General features: G+C 35.7%; 1 protein-coding gene across 2 annotated transcripts in view; it reads right to left on the reverse strand.

Annotated features, from left to right (window-relative positions):
• The window catches only part of LOC137290446 (fibroblast growth factor receptor 1-like), an 80,100-nt gene extending 60,151 nt beyond the window's left edge, over nucleotides 1-19,949 (reverse strand). For both annotated transcript variants that reach the window (XM_067821394.1, XM_067821386.1), the window contains exon 1: nucleotides 19,838-19,949. In XM_067821394.1, coding sequence (XP_067677495.1) covers nucleotides 19,838-19,883 — 46 coding nt within the window. In that variant the 5' untranslated portion in view covers nucleotides 19,884-19,949. The remainder of the gene's footprint in view (nucleotides 1-19,837) is intronic.
• Nucleotides 19,950-24,475: the final 4,526 nt, after the last annotated feature.

Raw genomic sequence — 24,475 nt, forward strand, 5'->3', positions numbered from 1 at the left:
CGAGATGAAAAAAGTTACTACCGCAAAGTATCGAATGAGTTGCTTTTGGCAGGGGGTGTACTGCAATGCACCTCGCTTGTAGATGGGGTAAATTGAAAATAATAGACGAGCCCTCAGCCAATCAGACAGCGACATTTATGTGTGGGGAAAGCACTAGTATCTACAAATGTCATTTCTCTTTTGCTGAAAACATCACCGTTATATGTTGTCGGAGATATCAAAACCATGCAAAACAATGCACTCAACAAATACTACAAGAAAAGCAAATTTGTTACAATATGTAGTGTATGGGTACCAGTAAGGATGAGATGGACTTGTGACGTAACTTTCTAGTGCCAAACAGGTTGTATACTCCCATGATGACATTCTAAGCTCCTTGGTTCCAGTACTTCAGTAAGCAACCTGAAGATGCTTCATCATTTCTGCTAATTGATTTCAATTAGTAATTCAATCATCAAAAAAGCACTAATTACTTTTAAATAATTCAAACATGAATAAAAGGTCAATAATTTTATCTATTGATTCAATCATCCAGAAAGGCAATTTAATGAATATAATTAACTACTAATTGACAATACTATGCATTGTGACATGCAGAGAAATTAATTTTCAATCACTGTTGTAATTCAGAATCAATAAGGCCACATGATGGTAAATCTGCATCCATTCTTATCGACTACTTTACGTGAACTTTTTTGTTGCTTTCTACATTGTTTCGTATTGCTGACAGCCATTAAATGCATTCCATATGCTTAATTTCAAATACTGCCTTAACCTACCACTGATAACAATGATTTAACTCATGCAGTTCCAGCCAATCTTGACTTCCATAGAGGTGGCAACCTCAGCTACTTGCGGTCACTCAAATATATATAAAGTCAACACATATATTCACATCAAAGTGGGCTTTATCACGTAAATATAGATACACTTGTTACTGCCCTTTGCTTTACTCAGCAGCAAAAGCATAGGCTTTATAGAGTTGGGTTTTTTTGTTTTTTTTATTCAGATATTCGGAATTCAATCATGCAAAAACCTATGAAGAACTGGTGACTTCAGCAACCCATGCTTGTCTTTAGAGGCGACTAAAAGGATCAGGTGGTCAGGCTCACTGACTTGTGATTGTATCCCAATTGCATAGATCAATGTCAATCACCTGAATGTCTAGTAAAGTAATGACTATTTTCAGGCAACTACAAAGTCATGACACAGGTTATACCGTCATTATGTAAGGAATGGTATAGAACATTTAAAACTCCATTTTGGAATATATTCCTGAAAACAGCTGCAGTGTTGAATATTGATTTCTAAACATGACAAGAAAAATCCCTGGATTATTGAACAAGCACACATGGCCCCAGAAAAAATGTCCAGTACTGACTGAAAGCATGGTTGTATTCTCCACAGGGAGTTGAGAATGGATGAACTAGTTTGGAAAGATACATAATGCACTTTAGCAGCCATTAATATCTAAATACTGGCAGTTTTTTAAACATACATGTTGATGACTTTAACAAAATAATGGGTGGAAAACATAAAATACTAATGAGTTATTTGATTGGAGACATGGCTGGGTAGTCAGTGTTTAAAGTGTTCACTTGTAACACTGAAAACCAGGGTTTGATTCCCCAAATGGATATAGTATGTGAAGCCCACTTCTGGTGTCCCCCCTCTGTGATATTGCTGGAATTTTGCTAAAAGCGGTATACACTCACTCATATGTGACTGGATCTACCAAATATTTATTTTGCAGAAATTGGTATTTTTAAGATTCTGTTTCCTCTTCATAAGTCAACAGTATGTATAAATGCTGGTTTTGTATTTCATTACTACCTTTTGGAGAAGATGGTATAATATTGTGCTTCATATATCTTCTTCCTATCCACACAACGGATTTCTTACTTGTCCTCAGCACAATTCAGAAGTCTGGGGCTTGTGGAACAGCTAACTTTTAATATGACTCAGGTAAATCCTTGTCATGCTTCCATTATAAGATGCTGTCAGCAGAGCAGCCTGTGTTGTGTTTGACAGTCAGTCAGCCACAAGCTGGTCACAAACCTGGACAAGGTCATTAGAACAAGTATCTTTATTACTGGCCCTTTTAAGATACTGCAGTGTAATATCTTATAGCGATATTACTCTAGTTTAATACAGCTTGACGTATGACGTCAAAATGGTCAAGTTGTGACGTCACAATGCTGATGTCGCTGTAGCAACGGTACTAGACCCTGCTTAACTCATGGAGAGCTGAGAGTCCTCACACTGTTTGCAATTTTGCCGCAGTTTCTGTCAATTCATGTTGGCAAGTAATAAACAGAACACTAAACTTGCTTCTGTGAAATACCAGTTTTATTAAACTCATTAAAGATTTAGTATCAATCTTGCTTCCGCTCATTTGATACTAAATCATTCACTAATTTAATGAAAACAGCATTACACAGGTCATTTAGTATCCTCTATATATCTGTTTATGTCACCATCAGACAAAATGAACACCATATATTAGTGCTTGATCAATGAAAAAAATCTTATTTCACTCAACAGTTAGTTGTTAATCCTGTTTGAATAAATGTTACACATTTCATATTTTCTATGATTTTTTGGACGTTCCATTTTTTCCAAAACTTGGTAGCTTGACCATAACAATAGCCTCAAATGCTACAAAGAATGAGGACTTTGCTCATAAAATTTTTACTTAATGCAGTTAATAATAACTCATTATGCTAATCATGGATTGTCTGACTCAGTTATTTACAGACTGCTGCCAGAAAGCTGGAATAATGCAGAGCGTGGTGTTAAACATTGTTATAAACCAGCTAACCAATTCATTTTTAGCTAAGCATACAAAGTGAATTTCAAAGGTTAAGTCAAATCACTTTTCTCATCTGAGAAGATTTTAATGCCATTATTCTCAACAAATATTCTTTACAGCAAATTGAATTCTTACCTGAGATATGCTAAAGCTCATAAAGAATTGATTTGACAAATGAGAAGCTTGGACACCCATAATACATCTTCATTTTCTGCCCAGCATGAGAAAAAGTGACAATCTCCAGTTTCTGCCCAGCATGAGAAAAAGTGACAATCTCCAGTTTCTGCCCAGCATGAGAAAAAGTGACAATCTCCAGTTTCTGCCCAGCATGAGAAAAAGGGACAATCTCCAGTTTCTGCCCAGCATGTGAAAAAGTGACCATCTCCAGTTTCTCCCTAGCATGAGAAAAAGTGACCATCTCCAGTTTCTGCAGAGGATGTGAAAAAGTGACCATTTCTAGTTTCTGCCCAGCATGTGAAAAAGTGACCATTTCCAGTTTCTGCCCAGCATGAGAAAACATGACCATCTCCAGTTTCTGCCCAGCATGTGAAAAAGTGACCATCTCCAGTTTCTGCCCAGCATGTGAAAAAGTGACCATCTCCAGTTTCTCCCTAGCATGAGAAAAAGTGACCACCTCCAATTTCTGCAGAGGATGTGAAAAAGTGACCATTTCTAGTTTCTGCCCAGCATGTGAAAAAGTGACCATTTCCAGTTTCTGCCCAGCATGAGAAAACATGACCATCTCCAGTTTCTGCCAAGCATGTGAAAAAGTGACCATCTCCAGTTTCTCTCCAGTTTCTGCAGAGCATGTGAAAAAGTGACCATTACTAGTTTCTGCCTAACACGTGAAAAAGTGACCATTTCCAGTTTCTGCCTTGCATGTGAAAAAGTGACCATCTCCTGTTTCTGCTGAACATATGACAAAGTGACCAAACAACAAGCTGAGAGGTGGTTAGATTTACAACTTGATATTATCCATGGCAACACCTGCTTACTTAACAGACAAGGATGACACAATGCAAACACATTGTTCTGCAGCAGGGATCTATCTAATGTAAAGTGACTTTGACAGATAATTGTGAAATGACTGGCATTTCAGTAACTTGGGACTTTTCAAAATATTCAAATTTCCAAAGTTCAGGTGTATTTTATCAGTGAATTTCAATTTCAAAATATCACTGCTTTCAATGTTAAATGTTAAATAAGAATTATAATCATTTGTCTTGGTCTTCTTGTTTGTGAAATAGTTTGGCGTCTGTTGCTTAATGCATCACTCACCAATATCCTGATGGACCAGCAATCAAGTGATCAACAACATGAGCATCGATCTGTGCTACTGGGGTACAATGACATGTATCAACAAAGTCAGTGAGCGTGACCACCCCTACCGACCCCGTTAGTCACCTCTTACAACAAGAATGCCAAGTTAACTGACGACCAAACCAGATCTGCATGGGTGATTGTCAAATGTCAAATGTGCAGATACAGATGGTATAAATAATGGATCTAATGATTACAAATTTGTTTCTTGCCTTTGAGGGTGCAATTCTGCATTTAAACCACAATTATAATTTAGTTGTTTAACACTGCACTCCAGCTATACATGATTGGCAGGCGGTGTAATACTGAATCTGGCCCAGATACCATGACATGCTATCAGTCCAGAAAGTGAACCTGACCATGAGATCCATTCATTCATCCCCCAACAACCCGAGGTTTTTGAAGGACTACAGTCTTTCATGGAAATTCTGTGTCATGATACAACCTAGGCTTTCATACAGACCTTCAATAGAATAAGTCTGCACAAAATGTTCCTACAAATTCCAAAATAATAAAAGAAATTTTATGCATCCTTCTAACCCCCAACATCATGGCTTTGATATAAATTGATTAACTGCAAACACTGACTACTACAATGTATTTAAAATCTAATCAATGTTAGAACAAAGATCTTATATTAATGAAATTGGGAAAAAACATTACGAAAATACAGCATAAAAAACATAAGTATTTTGAACCAAATAATGACCCCATTTGCATCCACAGCAGTGTCCATTGTGTTTTCAAAACTACAAATCTTTTTAATGCCTCGTTGACATTTTTAGACAGAAGCTTATCCTACAAATGAGAGCTAACTAGGAGCATGGGGGATCTCGGAATTCCTACTCTGTTGAACCAATCTCAAGGGTGTTTTCCTAACGACTGAACTTGATCATCAAAAGCAAAAAAAAACATTATTTCCATTCGAGGCAGGATCTGGCCAGTTTTCTCATTTCATTCAAGATCTGAAACTTTGTGGATTTTTTCCACAAGAAAGATTCTTCAATGCACAAGAGATGCCCCGTCAAGCAGGATACTCTTGCGAAAGAAGCGAGTTCTTAAAATGTGCTTTTGAGGTGTGTTTGAGCTGAAAATTAGGGATTCAGCACTTTGGATACAGTTAGGTCTGCAATGGTGTCAACAGAAATGAATTTATAGATTTCTAGTAAAAAGTTTTCAGTGGTGTCAAAGACGTTATTCTCCCTGAAAACATGGAACAACAAAATTGGGTAATCATGGCTGATTTTGTCAAAGATGAAGTGCATATGCACAAGGACTTAATGTCTACTCAATTTTCAAATGCGAAGAATAAAATAACACTTATGGATGTGAAAAGATCTCTTGATTCCCCTTGTAAGACTGGGAGCAATTACACGTAAATTCTTTTTTCATTTCTGAATGAAATTTTGTCATTGCTCTCTGAACCTTGACATTTTGGATGGACAAGCTTGTTTGTTCGTTCATAAGTGAGTGAGCGAGCAAGTGTAAACTTTCCAGTGCTGTACTGGCACGTTCAGCTGAATACTTGACCAGGAAGTTTAGACTGAATGCACTGATTCCGTGATTGGGGCAAAAAATTGTATAATGTTAAATCCCCTATAACTGGATCATAGTAGAGGAAGAGTGAATGAGTATTGTTTTACACCACTTTTAGCAATATTCTAGTAATTTCACGATAGGAATGGGGTCCACAAATTGTACTCATATGCAGACTCATCAGGGTCTACGCCGAGCCAAGTGGATGTTTTCACCCACCCTACACCCCTAATAGAAAAAGAGGCAAGTAGATTCTACAGCAATGAATCTAGGACGAAAATGATAATGTTTTCCAAATTTCCCTGTGACATTATCATGACGTATAATTTGAAAGTATTGTTCCTGTATGTTGCTAAGTACTTAAATTCAAACAATTGTCCCATTTGTTTCATTAAGAGTTAAGGATACACTGTCACATTTCCATTAATTCAATAATCATAGCAATCATAAGTTGCCAACAAAACTTTCAAATTTATTTAGGTTCATCAAATAATCAACACAGATGTATAAATGAACACACAAAATGAAACACATCCAACATGAATGCATTATAACAAATGTCATCCAAATACATTGTGCTAAGACAATTAGCTCCTTGCTCTTTATCGGTGTCACCTGATTCAGACTCTTTCAAAAGTCTATTAAATATCAATCTATGTAAAGCACTTTATAGGAATATTAAACGACTAAATCTTTCACAAGTTTAATAAAAATTGTTTTTCAGGGACGTGAGTTTAGTATTCTGTTTATTACTCTCAACATAAATTGACACAATCTGCCTTCAGTGTGATGACTCTCAGCTTTCGGCGGCTCAACAAATTTAAATACTATTGTGATCGAGGTATTAGCATTGTGATGACATACCTGTAAACCATTATGACGTCATACATCATAGTACTATAGTGGAATACTGTGGTAAAAATATTACACTGTATCTTCCACAAACAAGAAATCATAACAATAAAGGGTGATAAACATTTATCTTAATCCTTTCATGCATAGTATAAACATTTGCTGAAGGAACCAGTCTATTTTCTAGCAATTACGATGGGTTTTTTAAAAATCCTAGAGATACAGAAAAAAATGCAAATGATTGAAAATGTACTTTTTATATTTTAGTTAGTGTTAAAAATGCAATCAATGCATTTAGCAAGCCTTGTTTAGGGAATCAACACTGAGGGCGAGAATGACTTTTTTGTTACATGATTATCAAGAATATTGATCCAAAGAAATGGAATACCAAGGAAATTAACTTAGCCAAGCATTTGGTCCCATGTTCAATGAAGAGGTCAGATTAAGTTAAGTTAAGTTGAGCAGTCAGTTACGGAGTGTAATTGGGATAGTTGACAGACGAGACATGAAGGTCCGTGTTACTGCCAGTCTTGAACAACCAATGGTTGCTATAATGGACAACTAATGATCAAGTTCATTGATCTGTATGATGGATGTTTTCTTATCCAAAGTACATAGATGAATGCTCATGATGTCAGTCACTGGATTGTCTGGTCCAGACTGGATTATTTTCAGATTCACGTTTTATTGCTGGAATACTGAGTAGTGTGTGCTAAAAATAAACAAAACAAGTGTTTGCCATAAATATGGCAATGTCCCCTACTGCTAAAGAGCAATGAAATATTGATAACATTGATCTTAAAAATATGGCCAAGGTCACCAATACTGACTGGTGTCTGCGCAATATGCCAATGTAGGCTGTCACAAATTTTGAAGATGTTGGGTACTATAGTACATGAGATATCATGGTAACAAGAATCTCAAAAGTGTCCAAAGTGTCATGGTGACCTTGAAAATAAGGTCAAGGCCACCAAAACCAACTGGTGTTTCCAGAATTCCACAATGTAGGCTGTCACCAAATTTGAAGATACTGGGTACAATAGTTCATGAGATATCGTGCTAACAAGAATCAGGACTTACGTCTGTACAAATGCAGCTGAATACAGTTACCTGCTCTGTGTTGCGGTGAGGGACAACATAATTTACAAGGCAAGCATGATGAGATCGTTATGTGACTGTTAACTTTCTGGGGCAGTGGGTTAGCCTAGTGGTTAAAGCGTTCACTTGACACACCTAAGACCAACATTTGATTCAATATATGTGTGAAGCCCATTTCTGCTGTCTTGAGTTTCCAGGAATTCTGCTAGCACTGAACAGGTTGCAAGAACGTATACTAACCAGGGATTGAATTTTGATTTTATTTTACAGAAATCTGCAAAAGTTGAAACTTTTCAAAAGTCAGGTGGTCATCAATTCATTTCTTATAAAAGTCATCAAAGTCATCACTGAAGCAAGTTATTTTAATACAAAGTTACCAAGCATATTGTGGATTAAAATTCATAAGTGCTAAGATCGCTTTGTGAAAGTTTTTCTGTTGATAACTAACCACAGCATGTTCACTATACTTTTCTTCTTTCATTAGTATATGAGCTGAAACTTTCTTTTGTAAGACAAGTATACTGATTGATTGATTTATTGATTAATTGATTGATTGATTGATTGACTGAGTTTAGCTTTGCGCTGCATCAGCAATACTAGATATAAACACATTCATTTTTTTATCATCATACATCAGATATAAACACTTTAATTTTTTTATCATCATACATTAGATATAAACTTTCATTTTTTATCATCATACATTAGATATAAACTTTCATTTTTTATCATCATACATTAGATATAAACACTTTAATTTTTCTATCATCATACATTAGATATAAACACTTTCATTTTTTTATCATCATACATAAGATATAAACTTTCATTTTTTATCATCATACATTAGATATAAACTTTCATTTTTTTATCATCATACATTAGATATAAACTTTCATTTTTTTATCATCATACATTAGATATAAACACTTTCATTTTTTTATCATCATACATTAGATATAAACACTTTAATTTTTTTATCATCATACATCAGATATAAACACTTTAATTTTTTTATCATCATACATTAGATATAAACTTTCATTTTTTATCATCATACATTAGATATAAACTTTCATTTTTTATCATCATACATTAGATATAAACACTTTAATTTTTCTATCATCATACATTAGATATAAACACTTTCATTTTTTTATCATCATACATAAGATATAAACTTTCATTTTTTATCATCATACATTAGATATAAACTTTCATTTTTTTATCATCATACATTAGATATAAACTTTCATTTTTTTATCATCATACATTAGATATAAACACTTTCATTTTTTTATCATCATACATTAGATATAAACACTTTAATTTTTTTATCATCATACATTAGATATAAACTTTCATTTTTTATCATCATACATTAGATATAAACTTTCATTTTTTATCATCATACATTAGATATAAACTTTCATTTTTTATCATCATACATTAGATATAAACTTTCATTTTTTATCATCATACATTAGATATAAACACTTTAATTTTTCTATCATCATACATTAGATATAAACACTTTCATTTTTTTATCATCATACATAAGATATAAACTTTCATTTTTTTATCATCATACATTAGATATAAACACTTTCATTTTTTTATCATCATACATTAGATATAAACACTTTCATTTTTTTATCATCATACATTAGATATAAACACTTTAATTTTTTTATCATCATACATTCTTTTTCTTTGTTTATGTGAAATAACCATGAGAAAAATTTAATGCTGTTTGCAGAAAAGTAGTTTTTAATATGTTAAAATCAAACTTGAACCAGAATGTGATATGTTTGATACATGTACCATTCCTTGACAAATAATGTGTGTTCCAATGCATCAATCCTGCCAGTTGTTCAATTCTAATCAGGGCTGCTGTGATCTATCATCAGTTCACATGCACTTTGCCAAAATAATCTCCACAACACTGAATAAAATTGTGAATAACATTAAGAAAAAAGACTACAAAGATAAGATCAGAGAGAGAAAAGACCATTTTTATAACTTGCATACTTCAGTAATGACTTGCTGCCATGTCAGTTCCTGTGGCATGTGTTCAATGAAGGCTTGCTTTGAAATGGGGGAAATACATCAAAACTTACTGCAGACATGTAGTGCCTCTCAAACTATACAGCTGTTTTATTTAAAATAATAAGGACAAGACACATGAAAATATGGATGTCACTTCTCTCAAAGAATTAAACTTTTGTTTGTTCATTGCCCTCAACCAATAGGCCAGCTATATGACGGTGGTCTGTACATAATTGAGTCACATATCACAGGGGGTCAGCTTTTGTATGAAACATACCATTTTTATACTGATTTTAAACTACAACCTATGGGGTTCAGCTTATCTATGAGATCAGTTTATCTATGATATTATACAGTACACAATTTGGATAGACTCATATGTGTCATATAAGTCAGCAAGCCTGACCACCCGATCCTTTTAGTCACCTCTTCTGACTGGGACACAAATGACATATGTCGACCATGTCTGCAAGCCTGACCACCCGATCCTTTTAGTCACCTCTTCTGACTGGGACACAAATGACATATGTCGACCATGTCTGCAAGCCTGACCACCCGATCCTTTTAGTCACCTCTTCTGACTGGGACACAAATGACATATGTCGACCATGTCTGCAAGCCTGACCACCCGATCCTTTTAGTCACCTCTTCTGACTGGGACACAAATGACATATGCCGACCATGTCTGCAAGCCTTACCATTCAATCACATTGGTGGCCTCTTGTAGCAAGAATGGCTTACTAAAGACTAATTCTAACATGGATCTTCAAAGGTTCAGAGATAAAAGCAACACTATACATTGTGACTGTCCTTGGATCATAAATATGCAAAAATGAATTCATTTTTACTCTCTATCTTCCTCAAACTCCTTGGCAAATCACAATCAAACCTCATCAAAACCAAACTTGATACATTCAATACATCAATTATTGACTAGCTGTTTTAAACCAGCCAAAATAATACTTCTTGAGTTAGTTTCCATGGATACTTTGTGTCATTCATACGGTACAGCTGTTCTGCACAATACCTGCAAATTACGGTATCTGATTTCATGACAGATAACAATGGTATTAGATAATCCATTCATCAGACTGCACCAATAATAATCCATAAAATATGATGTCGTTTTCACAGAGCATCTGGTCACAGAGCATGTTCAAATGGCACATGAGAGCTGGTCTCTGATCAATACAGAATTTCCCTCTGAATTGCGGAGAACTATTGATGACTTAGCGCAACCCAGCCCTCTTAGTCATCGTTCTCAGACAATCAAACCTACATCAATATTGATGTGACTGACAACCGCCGAGCATGAGTGCATTCAACCGTCATCTGGGCTTTAGCCATGCACCCAGATATAGTGACAGAGGGAGGGATGTAAGATCTGGTCTGAGGATTAGAATAGGATCAATCAGTGGTTTGTCTGGCCCTGAGCAGGAATATTTCAGAGAACTACACTAAAGCAACAAGTAGAAGGATTATTAAAGTGAGTGAGTGAGTGAGTGAGTTAGCGAGAGCAAATTCCACTCTCAGTCAGTAGGGGGGTATATTCTGTTTTGAGTGAATGAGTGAGTACTATTTCAACTGCGTCTGTGGTACAGTGAAAAGGGCACCTCTCTGGACAGTGGTCTCAGTCTGGACAAGTGCTGTTACAGCCTCTAGCAATATCCCAGCAATATCACAGAGGAAGACACTAGACAGCTGGTTAACACATTGTACCCATGTATGGGAATCGAACCTGGGTCTACGGCGTGACGAGCGAACATTTTAACTACAAGGCTACCCCACCTCCCTAGATATAATATAATGACAAAACGCCAGCAAGGCATCATAGCAGTGAACTCTCTGACATAACAGTACTTAACTAGTCAGTAGTTATACACCGGCCACTGGTCAAGGTTGCCGTAAATTAACATCATCAATATGGACAAAACAAATGGAATAATAACATCAATTACTGCCTCACTGGATATTACGAATACATGAACTGCAGTCTTGATACTATATTGGTTACCAAATATTCATATTCATTACTCTACATTCGTGATGTATCATATTCACTTCACATCTTATACCTTATTCATTGCAGTCCTCGTCTGGACAAGTTCATGCAGTCTTTAGCACAAACGTTTCACTGATACTCCCTGTCCCTACCGTGACTCAAGTCTCACGATTCTTTCATGACAGGTTATATTTTATCAGTTATCGATAATAATAAAAACACTTAGTAATAAATATATTTTCTTATATTACGGAGGGTGCTAATGGTGCAAAAATGCAGTTTCATAGATTTGGTATTCCAAATCTCATAGATATGAAAATTAGTCAATGCACAAACTACTCCTACAAAACTCCACACATTCCCGATTTTGGTGTTCTTTGTGGGCAGAAAGGTCCTATTCTAAGCACATTACTTTTAATACATACAACAGAACAAATTGACAATTTAAACAATTTAACATAGTTTAAGGAATTTAGGTTTTATGAGAGACATAGTGGAATCAAACTGTTGCTGATACTGTGACACGCTCATTCAATGAAATTTTGTCTTGTAACCTGTGAAGGACTTGGTTAGAATATTGGCCTTCAGTAACCCATGCTAGTCGTTAGAAGCAACTTAGTTGACACATGTCATCGGTTCACAGTTGCACGGATCGATGTTTATGCTGTTGGTCAGTGGACTGTCTGGTCCAGACTCCATTATTTACAGACTGTCGACATATTGCTGGAATGTTACTGAGAGCGGCATAAATCTAAACTCACTCAATTTGGTCTTGTGACACTCAATTTTGATGAACTAAGACACAAAATGACAAAGGTACTCTATAAACCTTATCAATGTTTGAGTTATTGATTTTAAAATGTTACATAGCAGTATAAAAAAAATAAAAATCTCATAAGATTTTCAAAAAATGGTTTAGTTAGTCAGTCAGTTAGTCAGTTAGAAAAATGAGTGAGTGAGTGAGTGACACTGACAAAGATAACTCAAGTTTTATGCCACACCAAGCAATACTCCATCCATGATGTTGGCAGTCTGTAAAATTCAATCTACAACTGAAACATGCATTAAGAGAGAACAGTTATTTTACATTCTTCACAAAGAACAGCAATCATCCTGAAACTAAAGCATTGAGTAATAGCTTCAGACTACCTGAACAAAGAAATGTGTAATAAATACTTGGATTTTTCATGCATACACTGATTAAATTGTGATGTGAAAAGAAAACAATATCATATTCAGCAGTTTCTTGAGGAAATACTTTTTCTGTCAGTCTGTTTTAACAAAACTGTAATTTTCAGGAAAACAATCATGGTAGGATTAGGGTAAAACAAGGATACTGGCTTGTTAAATACTGCATATAATAAAAACAAAAAAATTATTTAGTCATGCCAACGATAATAAATATTTTGTCGGTTTGGTTATTTGACTAGAAAGAGCAAACATTTGTGTCTGTATATGGTATAGGAGCTCACTTTTCATGGTAATGATAATAACAATTATTAGTCAGACAGTTTGGTTATTAGACCAGTATAATCCGGTTGGGTGATAAACGTACAACGCATTCTGTTTACAATAAAGAAACAGGTCACCTGTAAATTTAAGCTTGCTCAAAAGAGTTTGAGGCTGAGCACACAGACAAGTAAAGATAAATATCATCTATTTATCAGTAAATAATTAATGGCACTGAGACAGGCATTGGCTAAGTCTAGTCTGGCTGAAGCATTCATTTCAAATCAACTCAGTATGGATGACATTCCCCTTAGGACTATCTGACAATTCACTGACATGTTATGAATTGTTCAGCAACAATAGGGGTCAGATACTAGTTCCCTGTGCGCTAGTCACACAGACTAACTTGAAAAAAATACTTCAGTTGTAAGTAACATATACACAATAAGGAGATGAATGTACTTTGTTTTCACTAACACTAACTGATTTTGGAACCAGGAAAATGGTCTGATGTTTAGCATGAAGTGAGATGTCATGAAAGCTTTCATGCATGTCCACTAGCCAAAACTGAGTATGCAGTGTGTGAAATAGACATAGTACAGCTAGCCTGTGGCTAATAAAAATACAGTCAGTCCAGTAAATTTCCACAATATCACTAGCCTGACTGGCATGTGAACTTTCATGGGTTATTTTGTCAATGTGTCACTCACTCTGATTTGTTATGTCATAACACACTTTTAAATATGAAAGAATATGGCATGAAAAATGTTCATCATATGAGCAGCTCAATGATGAAACCTGTGACAACATTCAAATTTCGAACTAGTGAATTATGTTGTGGGCAATAGCCAGTCCAACTGGCCATCAAAATTTGGAAACTCTTTCACTAGTGTACGCACATAAGATGTTGGAAGTGGCATTAAGCATCCCAATCCACTAAGTGTTTGCATCATTACAACCTATCGTAATCCTCTACTACACCACAGACTTACAAATGACAAAATGCTATGAAGGCTTTGTGGATAGGGTCCAAGTTTTCCTCTGTCCATACAAACTTCTCGTAGAAGACAATGAATAGTTTTAAAACGTTCCATTATTCAAAGAAAATAAGATGAATTGTCCTGTGATACCCAGCCAAAATACATTGGTTTAATGTGAAATCCAGATCACTATGATTACGGAAATGATAACAACTCAATCACTATGAATGTTATTTGGCTAACTGAATGACAAGTTCAGTTACTATGGTAACAATGCTGTAAATCGTCAATATGTAAAAACAAGAGCAATGAATTCAGCCCCAAGTTTGAAAGAATCTATTCCAAACAAAAAGGCTCCACAATAATGATTCAACCTGCACTATATTTTTATTCAATATTGTGATTGATGATACTTTGGTGAGAATAATTCACAGTGATAGATCACATCTAAATTCAAACCAGCTCTGGCTTCTGTAATATTCTCCTTACAACAAGCTTTCTTATTAAACCTAGAATATTCAGTTTGATATCTACATATTTTAATTTTGGTGTTACAGAATCATTTCCAGCTATAGCTGTTTTATCTGAAACCTATAAAAATGGAAATTAAACAAAAGTCTTGCAAAATGATTTATTTTCTGGTGATAGTTCATGAATATCTGAACATGAAACTTTGAAATGGTACAAAGCAAACGGGCAAACTGCTATCAGATATCCTAGTTCAAAACATTGACAAAAATTACGAAATGTATACATGGTCATGTTTCACAGGGTAAAACTAAAAGAATCAGTGATTGCATTGAAAGTATATTCTTGACTGACATGTTACCAAGAGTAAATATTTATTGAAATTCAAATTTTAAACATGTTGATACTTGGCATTTTTCAAATATACATTAAAAGTAAAATATATAAGATAATCGAAAACAAAAATATTCATGATAAAAAGTTATTTATTTGAACAGAAAAATGGCAGTACCATATATTTCACTTTTGCACAATCAGATTTCAAGGTAAAAGTCTTTGTTTTCATCCTTAATGCCAAATATCAGGCACAGTATAAAGTACATGTACCATCTTTTAACGTCTCAAAGCATGAGCTGGAATTAAACCACCACCCTTCCGGTCCTCAGTCTGACACACCAGCATGGAGCACAAGACAAAAGACGAGACCCAAGGGACTGAATATATTGATTACTAGTCCATGATTCAATCATGTGTTTGGAGAATTGAACCATATCCCTACGTGAATTCAATTCATTATTCACGGTCTCCAGAATGTAATATTTACGAATATGGAGTGTTCTTACTCAGAAGGAGCTTGTTGTTCATCTAAGTCAGACACGCAAAATGGAATATAGCCAAGCCATGCCGTAGCATAACTTACGTCATATTGAGATAGGCTCCTCATGACACTTTTGTAGGCTAAAAGCGGCACTGTTCACAATGTGTTGCTGTGTTTTGCTTAACAAAAAATATAACTATATGTTTCAATTCAAGCAACTACATGACATGTAATTCCTATATAGACATTGTGTTTGGTACCATATAGTTGTTAAGCATTCACATTTGTCTCAGAGTATATTAGCTACAGCTGTAATGCTTCCTAAACACACCTACCACAAACCCACGCTCATCAATAACAAAACAAGCTCATCAATACATGCTACTATCTGCAGCCCTGAAACTGTATATATCTGAATAAATGATGAAACCAATAATAGGTTATACTTTCTGCTGGAACATGGGAAGGAAATTAACTCCTATATCCAAGGTCATGTTGGATGAGGAACTTAATTGAATCAGGAAGTCTTCCTTGCTCATGACGATTTGCGCGAGTCTCGCATCGTTGCTACTCTTTCCGATCTGTCTGGCATTCCAAATAACCACTACCCTTTGCAGGCAAAGTAAAGAAAACTCAATTTTCTCAACATTAGGGTTTTTTACAGTTATTATTTTTTCAAAGAAGCAGGAATTTAAAACAGTATTCTATCATTGGTATAGCTTTGGCTTTGTCTAGGGTTCGAAGGAATCAGTATCTCTTAAGGCAAACTGGAAAAAGGAAACACGTTTTTTTCTCAAAATTAGGATTTTGTTAAAGCTATATCTTTTCAAAGTAGCAGGAATTTTAATTATTTTAAGTGTAATTGTCAATATGGTAAAACCGAACACCAAAACCTTACTGGTCCTGTTCAGAAAGGGATGCAGGTTTGAAGTGCACACTTCATTATCACCTGTTTTCAATGTTCATTTAATAAACTTTCAGGGCAAATTGGGGATGCGCATCCCTAAAATCCCCCTTTAGATCCACCTATGCTGTTCTCAGTATGAATATGCAGACTCTTAGGCCAGATGTTGGCCTCTAAGCATGTGTAGACAATTGCTGAAGATTCAGATTTCACATGACAAGGTTTGCAGTGTTACACTGCATTGTGATTTCAGTAACTGGTTTAAGCTTCATGACAAAAACAAGAACCCAAACATGGTTCATAGACTGGTAAAGCTGAACTATTGCTACGAAAAATAACGTTCACACACTTTGGAATAAAGAAATAAACATTTTTTTATAACTAATGGTATGGTAAGTAGTATATTTTACTTGCAGATGATTGCTATTGCTGTTAGATATAAATTGTTGTTATGTGATTGAAACAATGGTGATGCGACATTACTTTCTAACTCAATGTATAAAAGAGGAGGTCAGCATTTGATGTTTATATATTAAATTCCGCTGAAAGCACTGTGAACTTTTAACGATGAATCATTGAGCTGTAGATGCAGGTAAATGTGCTCAACAAGATGAAATGAAATTAATTAAGGAAATGTTCCAAGTGACTTGATCACATTGATAATGAGCAGAAACAGATGGCCAGGGGTCATTATCTGCATGGCCTGTCCTAATCACACATGCATTCCAATTTTGGAACTCAACAGAAACAGCAACGCTGTCTTCCAGAACTACAATAGCGCTGACTTAAGGACGTTACAAGAACATGTGTTATAATTAATAACATCAGCAGTACTGAGAATTCAATGACCAAAAGAAATTTGGCTTGAATTATTTATCTTTTTAATAGTTTTGAAATGGCTCTTATATCAGCAGATGGAGGATTTCTATAAAATAAATATCATCAACGCAGAACACAACTGTCAAGGTATTGTATGGCTGGCAAAAGTGAGATGTCTGATGTTAGAGGTTAGAGGTTAATGATTCCACATCTGAACCCCATATCAATACTCAAAGATTTCACTTTAAACTATGGACAATAAAATGAACAAATCTTAGAGGACAGATATGATAAGATGAGATAACATGGCCTGATAACATATATTCCTATTTGGAAACTTTGGCTTTTTCTTATATGAATATGTAACATAATTTGTCAAAATACAAAAATATACAAAATGCCTGAACAAAGTTAAGGATGTAAGGTTTTGAACAGCATTGAGAATGTAATGGAAGTCAGGTTCTAAAATAAAATTATGATTAAAAACTGAAACAGAACTCCTTAAAGATAGTGTGAATACTGGATGTACACAATGTAAATCGGGGTATTAAAATGTTAGCGAGAATGCTGTCTGTGGTATCTCCCACCATGTCGAACAGTTACCGATTAAGGGACAACAGCATTATGCCAGAGAAGTTCAGTTCAACTGATCTGGAATGCTGGTCAGAGAAATCAAATGATCTTGGTCATTTGGGAAGAGGCATTACTTCCACTGTACTATGGACATATTCCAGTACCATTTAGCATGTTTTGGGTTAAGTTTTCAGGCAGTAGTTGCTTCAGCCTTTTGAGCCTGGCATGGCTGGGACATGTAACACGGATACCCAGGATGTAGGGCAAGGATATGGACGAGGGTATTTGTTTCAAAACTTGGACTATTGATCATGTGGCTAATCGATTAAACAATGAAATATGTTATTCTTTCTTGTCTTAGAAGATTTAGTCATAATTTACAGTCACTTCTTTTGAATATAATACATGCTAAAGAAATTTTAGCCTCCGAGATGAAGAATACATTGAAAATTTGATGTCAATTATTAATGTAACAGGTATCCAGGTAGAGTATGTAGTGTGGGGTGGGGTTGGGTGATAGTGGGTGGGGTACCCGTGTACAAAATTTGACCCGTCTCAGCACTAGAACCTGGGTGTCATTAGGAGGCTCTTGCTGCAGAACAGCGCAGATTAAAGGGAACGTTTTATTGGTGATTGCCATTAGACTAGTATATATATCAGTCATATTTTATTGAACAAGGATATGTCCAGTTGAAATTTTAATATGCTGAGAGTATTGTGTTATTAAATTATTGATTTTGACAGACAGTGTGATCTGTACCATGACTGACACAAAGGGAAACCAATGTGGGTGTTCGCTTTATGGCTGCAAAGTTTTCAGTGGCAAGGTAAAACACTGGCAATGATTCCTGCAATATGGTACCTGGTTTCTCGTTAATAATCCATCAGGACAATACACGACACAGTGTGACAACGTTTTACATCCTACAGAAATATTCCACTGTTTGTGGAAAGAACAAAATGGCACTTACAAAAAGAATAAATGAGAAAATTAATGAACAGGTTTCAGACCTAGGCACTTGTAACATGTTGTGATTGCCAGTTATTTTTTCTATAATTTCACACAAAGAAGTATGCCATACACACAAGAAAATTTGGTAATTTCACACTGATTTGCAAATCACCATTTAAGCTCGTTACCATTTTATAACGCTATTACCATATCCAACGATCGTTATACAGCTATTGCTTTGTTCCAAATGCCAACGTTGGCTAAAAGGCAACATGTACCGGTATTGTATATTATTGCCTCATATAAAACTAAGATATTGTCTTTATGATTAGGCAGTTACGGCTGATAGAATCAAATTAGAGTTCCTTGACAAACAAAGGGTGTTTGAAGACTTGACATTTTACAACTTTTAACAAAGAGGTTTGTACTTCCCACATAAAAAGCCTTGCTAAAGCATGTCCAACAGAAGTACAGAAATTCTGCAGCGGTACAAACCTGTCCCACACTGCTGACGCCGACAATTAGGGGGTCAGTCTAGAACAATAACAATCGCTGGTTATGAAGGAAATAGCACGCTTTCTTTTTCAGCAAGGGTTTATCTGTTGTAAATTTTATATAACATTTATTCGTGTATGTAATATAGTTTCAAAAGAAAGGTATCTGAAAATGTTTCAATAATCGTTTGTTTTGTAAGATCTGCACTTTAACACAATTAATGCAGCAATGATATTCATCACATGCACACATGTATATTTATAATGATTTTATTACTACAAAATCTTAGTGATTTTTAACACCAGTTTCCATTAACCTGCTAATCACATTTACCCTAAATTCTCATGTATTTCATCAGTCTGAAAGCTACCACATTCATAGAACCTAAACAACATCAGCCTATGTCTCATGAAGACAAATAATCAAGAAACACTTTATCTTACTACACAGTGACTTAACACCACAACTTGTAAGTAAACAATGATATGCTGGTTAAGAGCAGTAGTCAAACGCGGCTGTAGCCAAACATCAGTAGAAGACGCAGAGCAGAATATCATTCGTTATCAGTTGTCACTCAAATGGCATAAGCTCAAAGAATAGATCGAATGTGTTCCGAGCGATCTTCGCACTGGATTTTCGATTCTGAAATGACGCTTTCAAATTGTGACATTTCATACATAAGCTAAACGTCTCACACAAACGCTGACTTACCTAGCGTGAAAACCAAGCTTGTGAGAAACAGTAAAATAAGCTCCATTGCTCCGCGCTAATATCCACCTGCCATTACATAGCCAGTGTCATCTGCTATTCCTTGACTCACTGCGCATGCGTACAGCGATGTCAACAATGTTGCCGCTTCCCACGACCCCTTGTCCATTTCAGTGGGTCTGTGTTCAATGCTTCTTGGGGCAATGAGAAGAAATGCACTCGGCTGGATTAACGAGTTACGGCTATTTAATCTGAAAGGCGTGTTGGTTTAGGAATGTGTTTCTTTCAGAATCAGATTATATTCTTTGAAAGGACAAAGACGTTGAAGAACTTTAAAAGATTTCAAATCTAAGAGGCCGATATGCGTTACATAGATACATGAACGTAATTTGACGTAAACAGCATCAGTGTCTGTTTAATGTTGAAAACTGCAAATATTGTCAAAATATCGGTTGTATTTATTGACAGATGATAATAAGTAACTGTTATTTTCTGCAATAATACCAATAATTGCAAAGTCTGGGATCCACAAATGTTGGCTCTCATTGACCCGGGCGTTTGGGCGAGGAAATAGCTACAGTTATTTATGACACTATTGTGATGTCTCACAAAGGCTCTCCACAGAGGGGCGTAGTGTGTGAATATCTAGACGAAAATTTTGTGAGGATTGTTGAATAGAATAGATGTCAGCAACCTACTTTCGTCGCGTTGACTGTATGGGGTGGTCAAGCTCCTTTGGTGCCTTTGTTTGATATTGTACTAATCACTCCCTGACTGGGCGGGATCATTCGAGCGTTCCTCATGATATCAATCACTGGAATGTTTACAAACTGGACGTCGTCAGATAGCTGGAATAGTTATAAACAAACTGAAGAAAGACCTGTCGCAGTTGTTATTGAGAAATATACGCAATTTTACAAAGACGTCATTAAATACAGCTAGGGTTGTGATTGGTTAATTCAAGAGATTCACAGGTATGCACAATCATTATGCACACACACACACACACACACTCTCTCTCTCTCTCTCTCTCTCTCTCTCTCTCTCTCTCTCTCACACACACACACACACACACACACACACACAAAACTGATTTTCCAACACAGTGTATATTTTGTTTTAATCTTAATAACACGGTCGGTTGAAAATCAAATTAGGGCTATCATAAGTTCGTTACAGACGTGTGATTTTCCAACACAGTATGTTTATCTTCTAATTGATGATTGTGTTGGAAATGTTAAATATTTTGCTCACCTGACCCTGTTGAATACAATAATTTCAAATTCCAATACTCGTTATTCTTTTATGAGATTGTTAGATTAATCAGTCTTAATCCAGTGATTGATGTTATGAGCCAAGAACTACATACACGTCCATGGTGCACGTGATGCCTCACAATCGTCAAGCAAGGAATACCCACGTTAATGAAAGACTGACTGATTCATTCATTCATTCATTCACTCACTCACTCACTCACTCACTCTATTTATTTATTTATTTATTTATTTATTTATTTATTTATTAAGCTTAGTATGTTGAATGTAAACCTTCCACACAGTCTACCGTAGCCTAATATGGTTAAAGCTTAGTATCAAAACGAAAAGAAAGAAAAGCGTCAAAATTATCCTGATCCCACAAAAATTATCCTGATTCCACGGTATTTTGTTACGGATTTCATTGTCGCACGACGTCTGATGTGAGTGGTGACATGACGTCAACGTTATGAAAAAAGATTTTGTATTTTTTACGAAAATAGTTTTAAGATCGCTTGCGGGTAATTTGAACATTGGAGACTCCCTGCTGTTGATCGCAGAACCGCCAAGATGTGTCTCCTACTCCAACTCAAAGCCATTCTTTTTTACAATATCATCCGTTTTGATTAATTATTAACGCGCAACACGAAATGTATATCCTTGAACTTTGATGTCTTGCACTAAACATTAAATGGTTCTTCTGTCTGTTTTAATATTGCACAACAATCGTTGAATAATTTGTTTCTAACTTTAAATTCTGCCCTTAAAAATGTTTTAAGGATGTGAGCAGTCACGACAGCAAGTTGATACCTTCTTTTTTTGAAAAACTAATAAATGAGTTAGTTTAGTTTTACGCCACACTCAACAATATTCCATGAATATGGCGTCAGTTAGTGAGTATCGGGTCTGGTTCAGACAACCCTGTGAACAACAGAATGATCATCGATCTGCACAACTGGGATTCGATGACGTGTGTCATTTCAGTCAGTGAACCTGGCCAACCGATCCCGTTAGTCGCCTCTTGCTCTTACACTGAAGATCAGTTGTAAGGTGAGATCTTAATGCATACTGATAAATACCTAAATTCTAACCGTGTTTTACAGTTTCATGTCGCTAAACAATGTTACAAAGTTATTCCATTGTGGTCTTGAATAAAAAATATGTGTGAGAAAATATAAGGTATGAATCTCATGTATATCATAAATATATATATATATATCTGAAAAATATAAAATCATTTCCGTTTTCTGTTTTTTAAAACCAACATAAAGTTTCTCCTAATTCTCCCATTATTTGGCATATTGCTTTTGATAATGATTATGGGCATAATGGGGTCCTTAATTTTTCAATAATAACATAAATATATGTTTATTAAAATATGTAAAGACACCGAGACATTCTTGTTCGATAGATTTACATTTGTTTACATTTTCACCGTTTTGGACAGCTTTCCTTTAACAGTTATGTTGTGATTGTGTGGTATTTGTGATGGTATTTGTGATGGTATTTGGGGATGTGTAGCGAGAGTATTTTTAACTGCTTTATAGATGGTGTTTTATGAAGCTGTATAATAATTATGGGACACTTACTCGCTGCATGAAATATCTCGATCGCTTGTTGATTTCGTAATAAGACTATGTGTATTTGTATATTGACATAATGACGGTGATTAAGCCTGGTGGTGAGGCATTCGCAAGTCCCAAATAAACCCCCCAGGTCCATACCAAAAATAGGTATGTTATGTGAAGTCAGTTTCTGGTGTCCTCCACCATAGCTGAATATAGCTGAATGTGACGTAAAACAATACTCAATCGTAACATCTGGCTTCCAGGAGAATCCATGCATTATTCAGATGCTAATGCAGAGTCTTCATTGGTTGTGTCAGGTAATGTAGTGGACGTATTACTTTACTCGTAAAGATCCGGACTAGAATTGGTCTTTAGCAACCCACGTTTGTCCTATTAGACTCACCACTCTCACCCCCATTGACTCACCCTTACTGACCCTCAACCAACTGATTCTCAACCTACTCATCGTCTTCAGCCTCATTTCTCTCTCTCTCTATCACACTCACACTGTCAACAGCATTAGGCTGTCATTCTCTGTCCCTTATAGGAGGTAGCCTTCTGGTTAAAGCGTTCACTCATCATGCTGAAGAATCTGGATTCGATTCCCCAAATGGGCACAATGCGTTAAGCCATTTCTGGTGTCCCCCTTTGTGATGGTGCTGGAATATTGCTAAAGGTGGTATAAAACCACTCTCACTCACTCACTCACTCACTCACTCACCACGAAACATGTAGTTTGTCTGATACATAACAGACACTACCAAAAACAGATTCTCTGAATTAAATACCGTTTTCAAAACATGTCAAAACTGATTATCAGGAAAGTATTTTCGAACATTGATGAAAAAGAATGCTTGGAAACATAAACAATAACGTTAAGACTAAAAGATCATATTTACAAACATCGGTAATACTGATCAAAATAAAGCTGACGTGTATGAACGTTTGCAATAGCGATGAGACTACAAGATTATGTTTATAAATATCTTTTTAATGATCAAACTACTCTGTAATCGTTCAGACATTGAAATCGATCATTTACATTTCTGATACTTGGAATGTGTAATTCTGTAGAAAGGTGACCCGTGAGGGTACGGTGTAGAATTGATTTTCAGTAGCCCATGTTTGTTGGACGAGGCGAGTAACGGAAGCGGGTGGTCAGGCTCGCTAATCTGGTCGTATCCCGGTTGCGTACATCGATGTACATGTTGATCGCTGGATTGTCTGGTTCATATTCGACTCTTTATAGACCGCCGCTATATAGCTGGACTATTTCTGAGTGCGGTGTAAAACTAAACTCACTCACTCAGTGTTACTGATGACGACCTAACATCATACTCGATAATAAAGGATCTCTAAGTTAGGTAAAGGAGCGGTGGGGTAGCCTAATGGTTAAAGCGTTCACTCGTTCACTCGCCGAATACCCAGGTTCGATTCTCCATATGGGTACAATGTGTGAAGCTAATTTCTGGTGTGCCCCGCCGTGATATCTCTGGAATATTGCTAAAAGCAGTCTGAAGCCAAATTCACTCACCCAAAGGTCAAGAAGGTAAAGATTTGATTATACGTCTAGTGTATATACATGTACTAAATAGAGATATTTAAGCTTTAAAATGTTTTGATCTAGTTCGAGTCACTCAAAACATTCCAGTTACTGATGCATGTTGGGCCTAGATAACACAGAGAATATTGTCAAGAACCGTTCGTTTGATGTTGAAACTTATTTCAGATTCCATTTTACAACAAATGGTGAAAAAATGAAATGTGAAAATAGACATGTAAATGAGTTCCCATGGGTACCCTTTCATCAAGCTGATTAT

The sequence above is a fragment of the Haliotis asinina genome, chromosome 1 (genome assembly GCF_037392515.1).
Source record: "Haliotis asinina isolate JCU_RB_2024 chromosome 1, JCU_Hal_asi_v2, whole genome shotgun sequence".
In the NCBI taxonomy this organism is placed as follows: Eukaryota; Metazoa; Mollusca; class Gastropoda; order Lepetellida; family Haliotidae; genus Haliotis; species Haliotis asinina.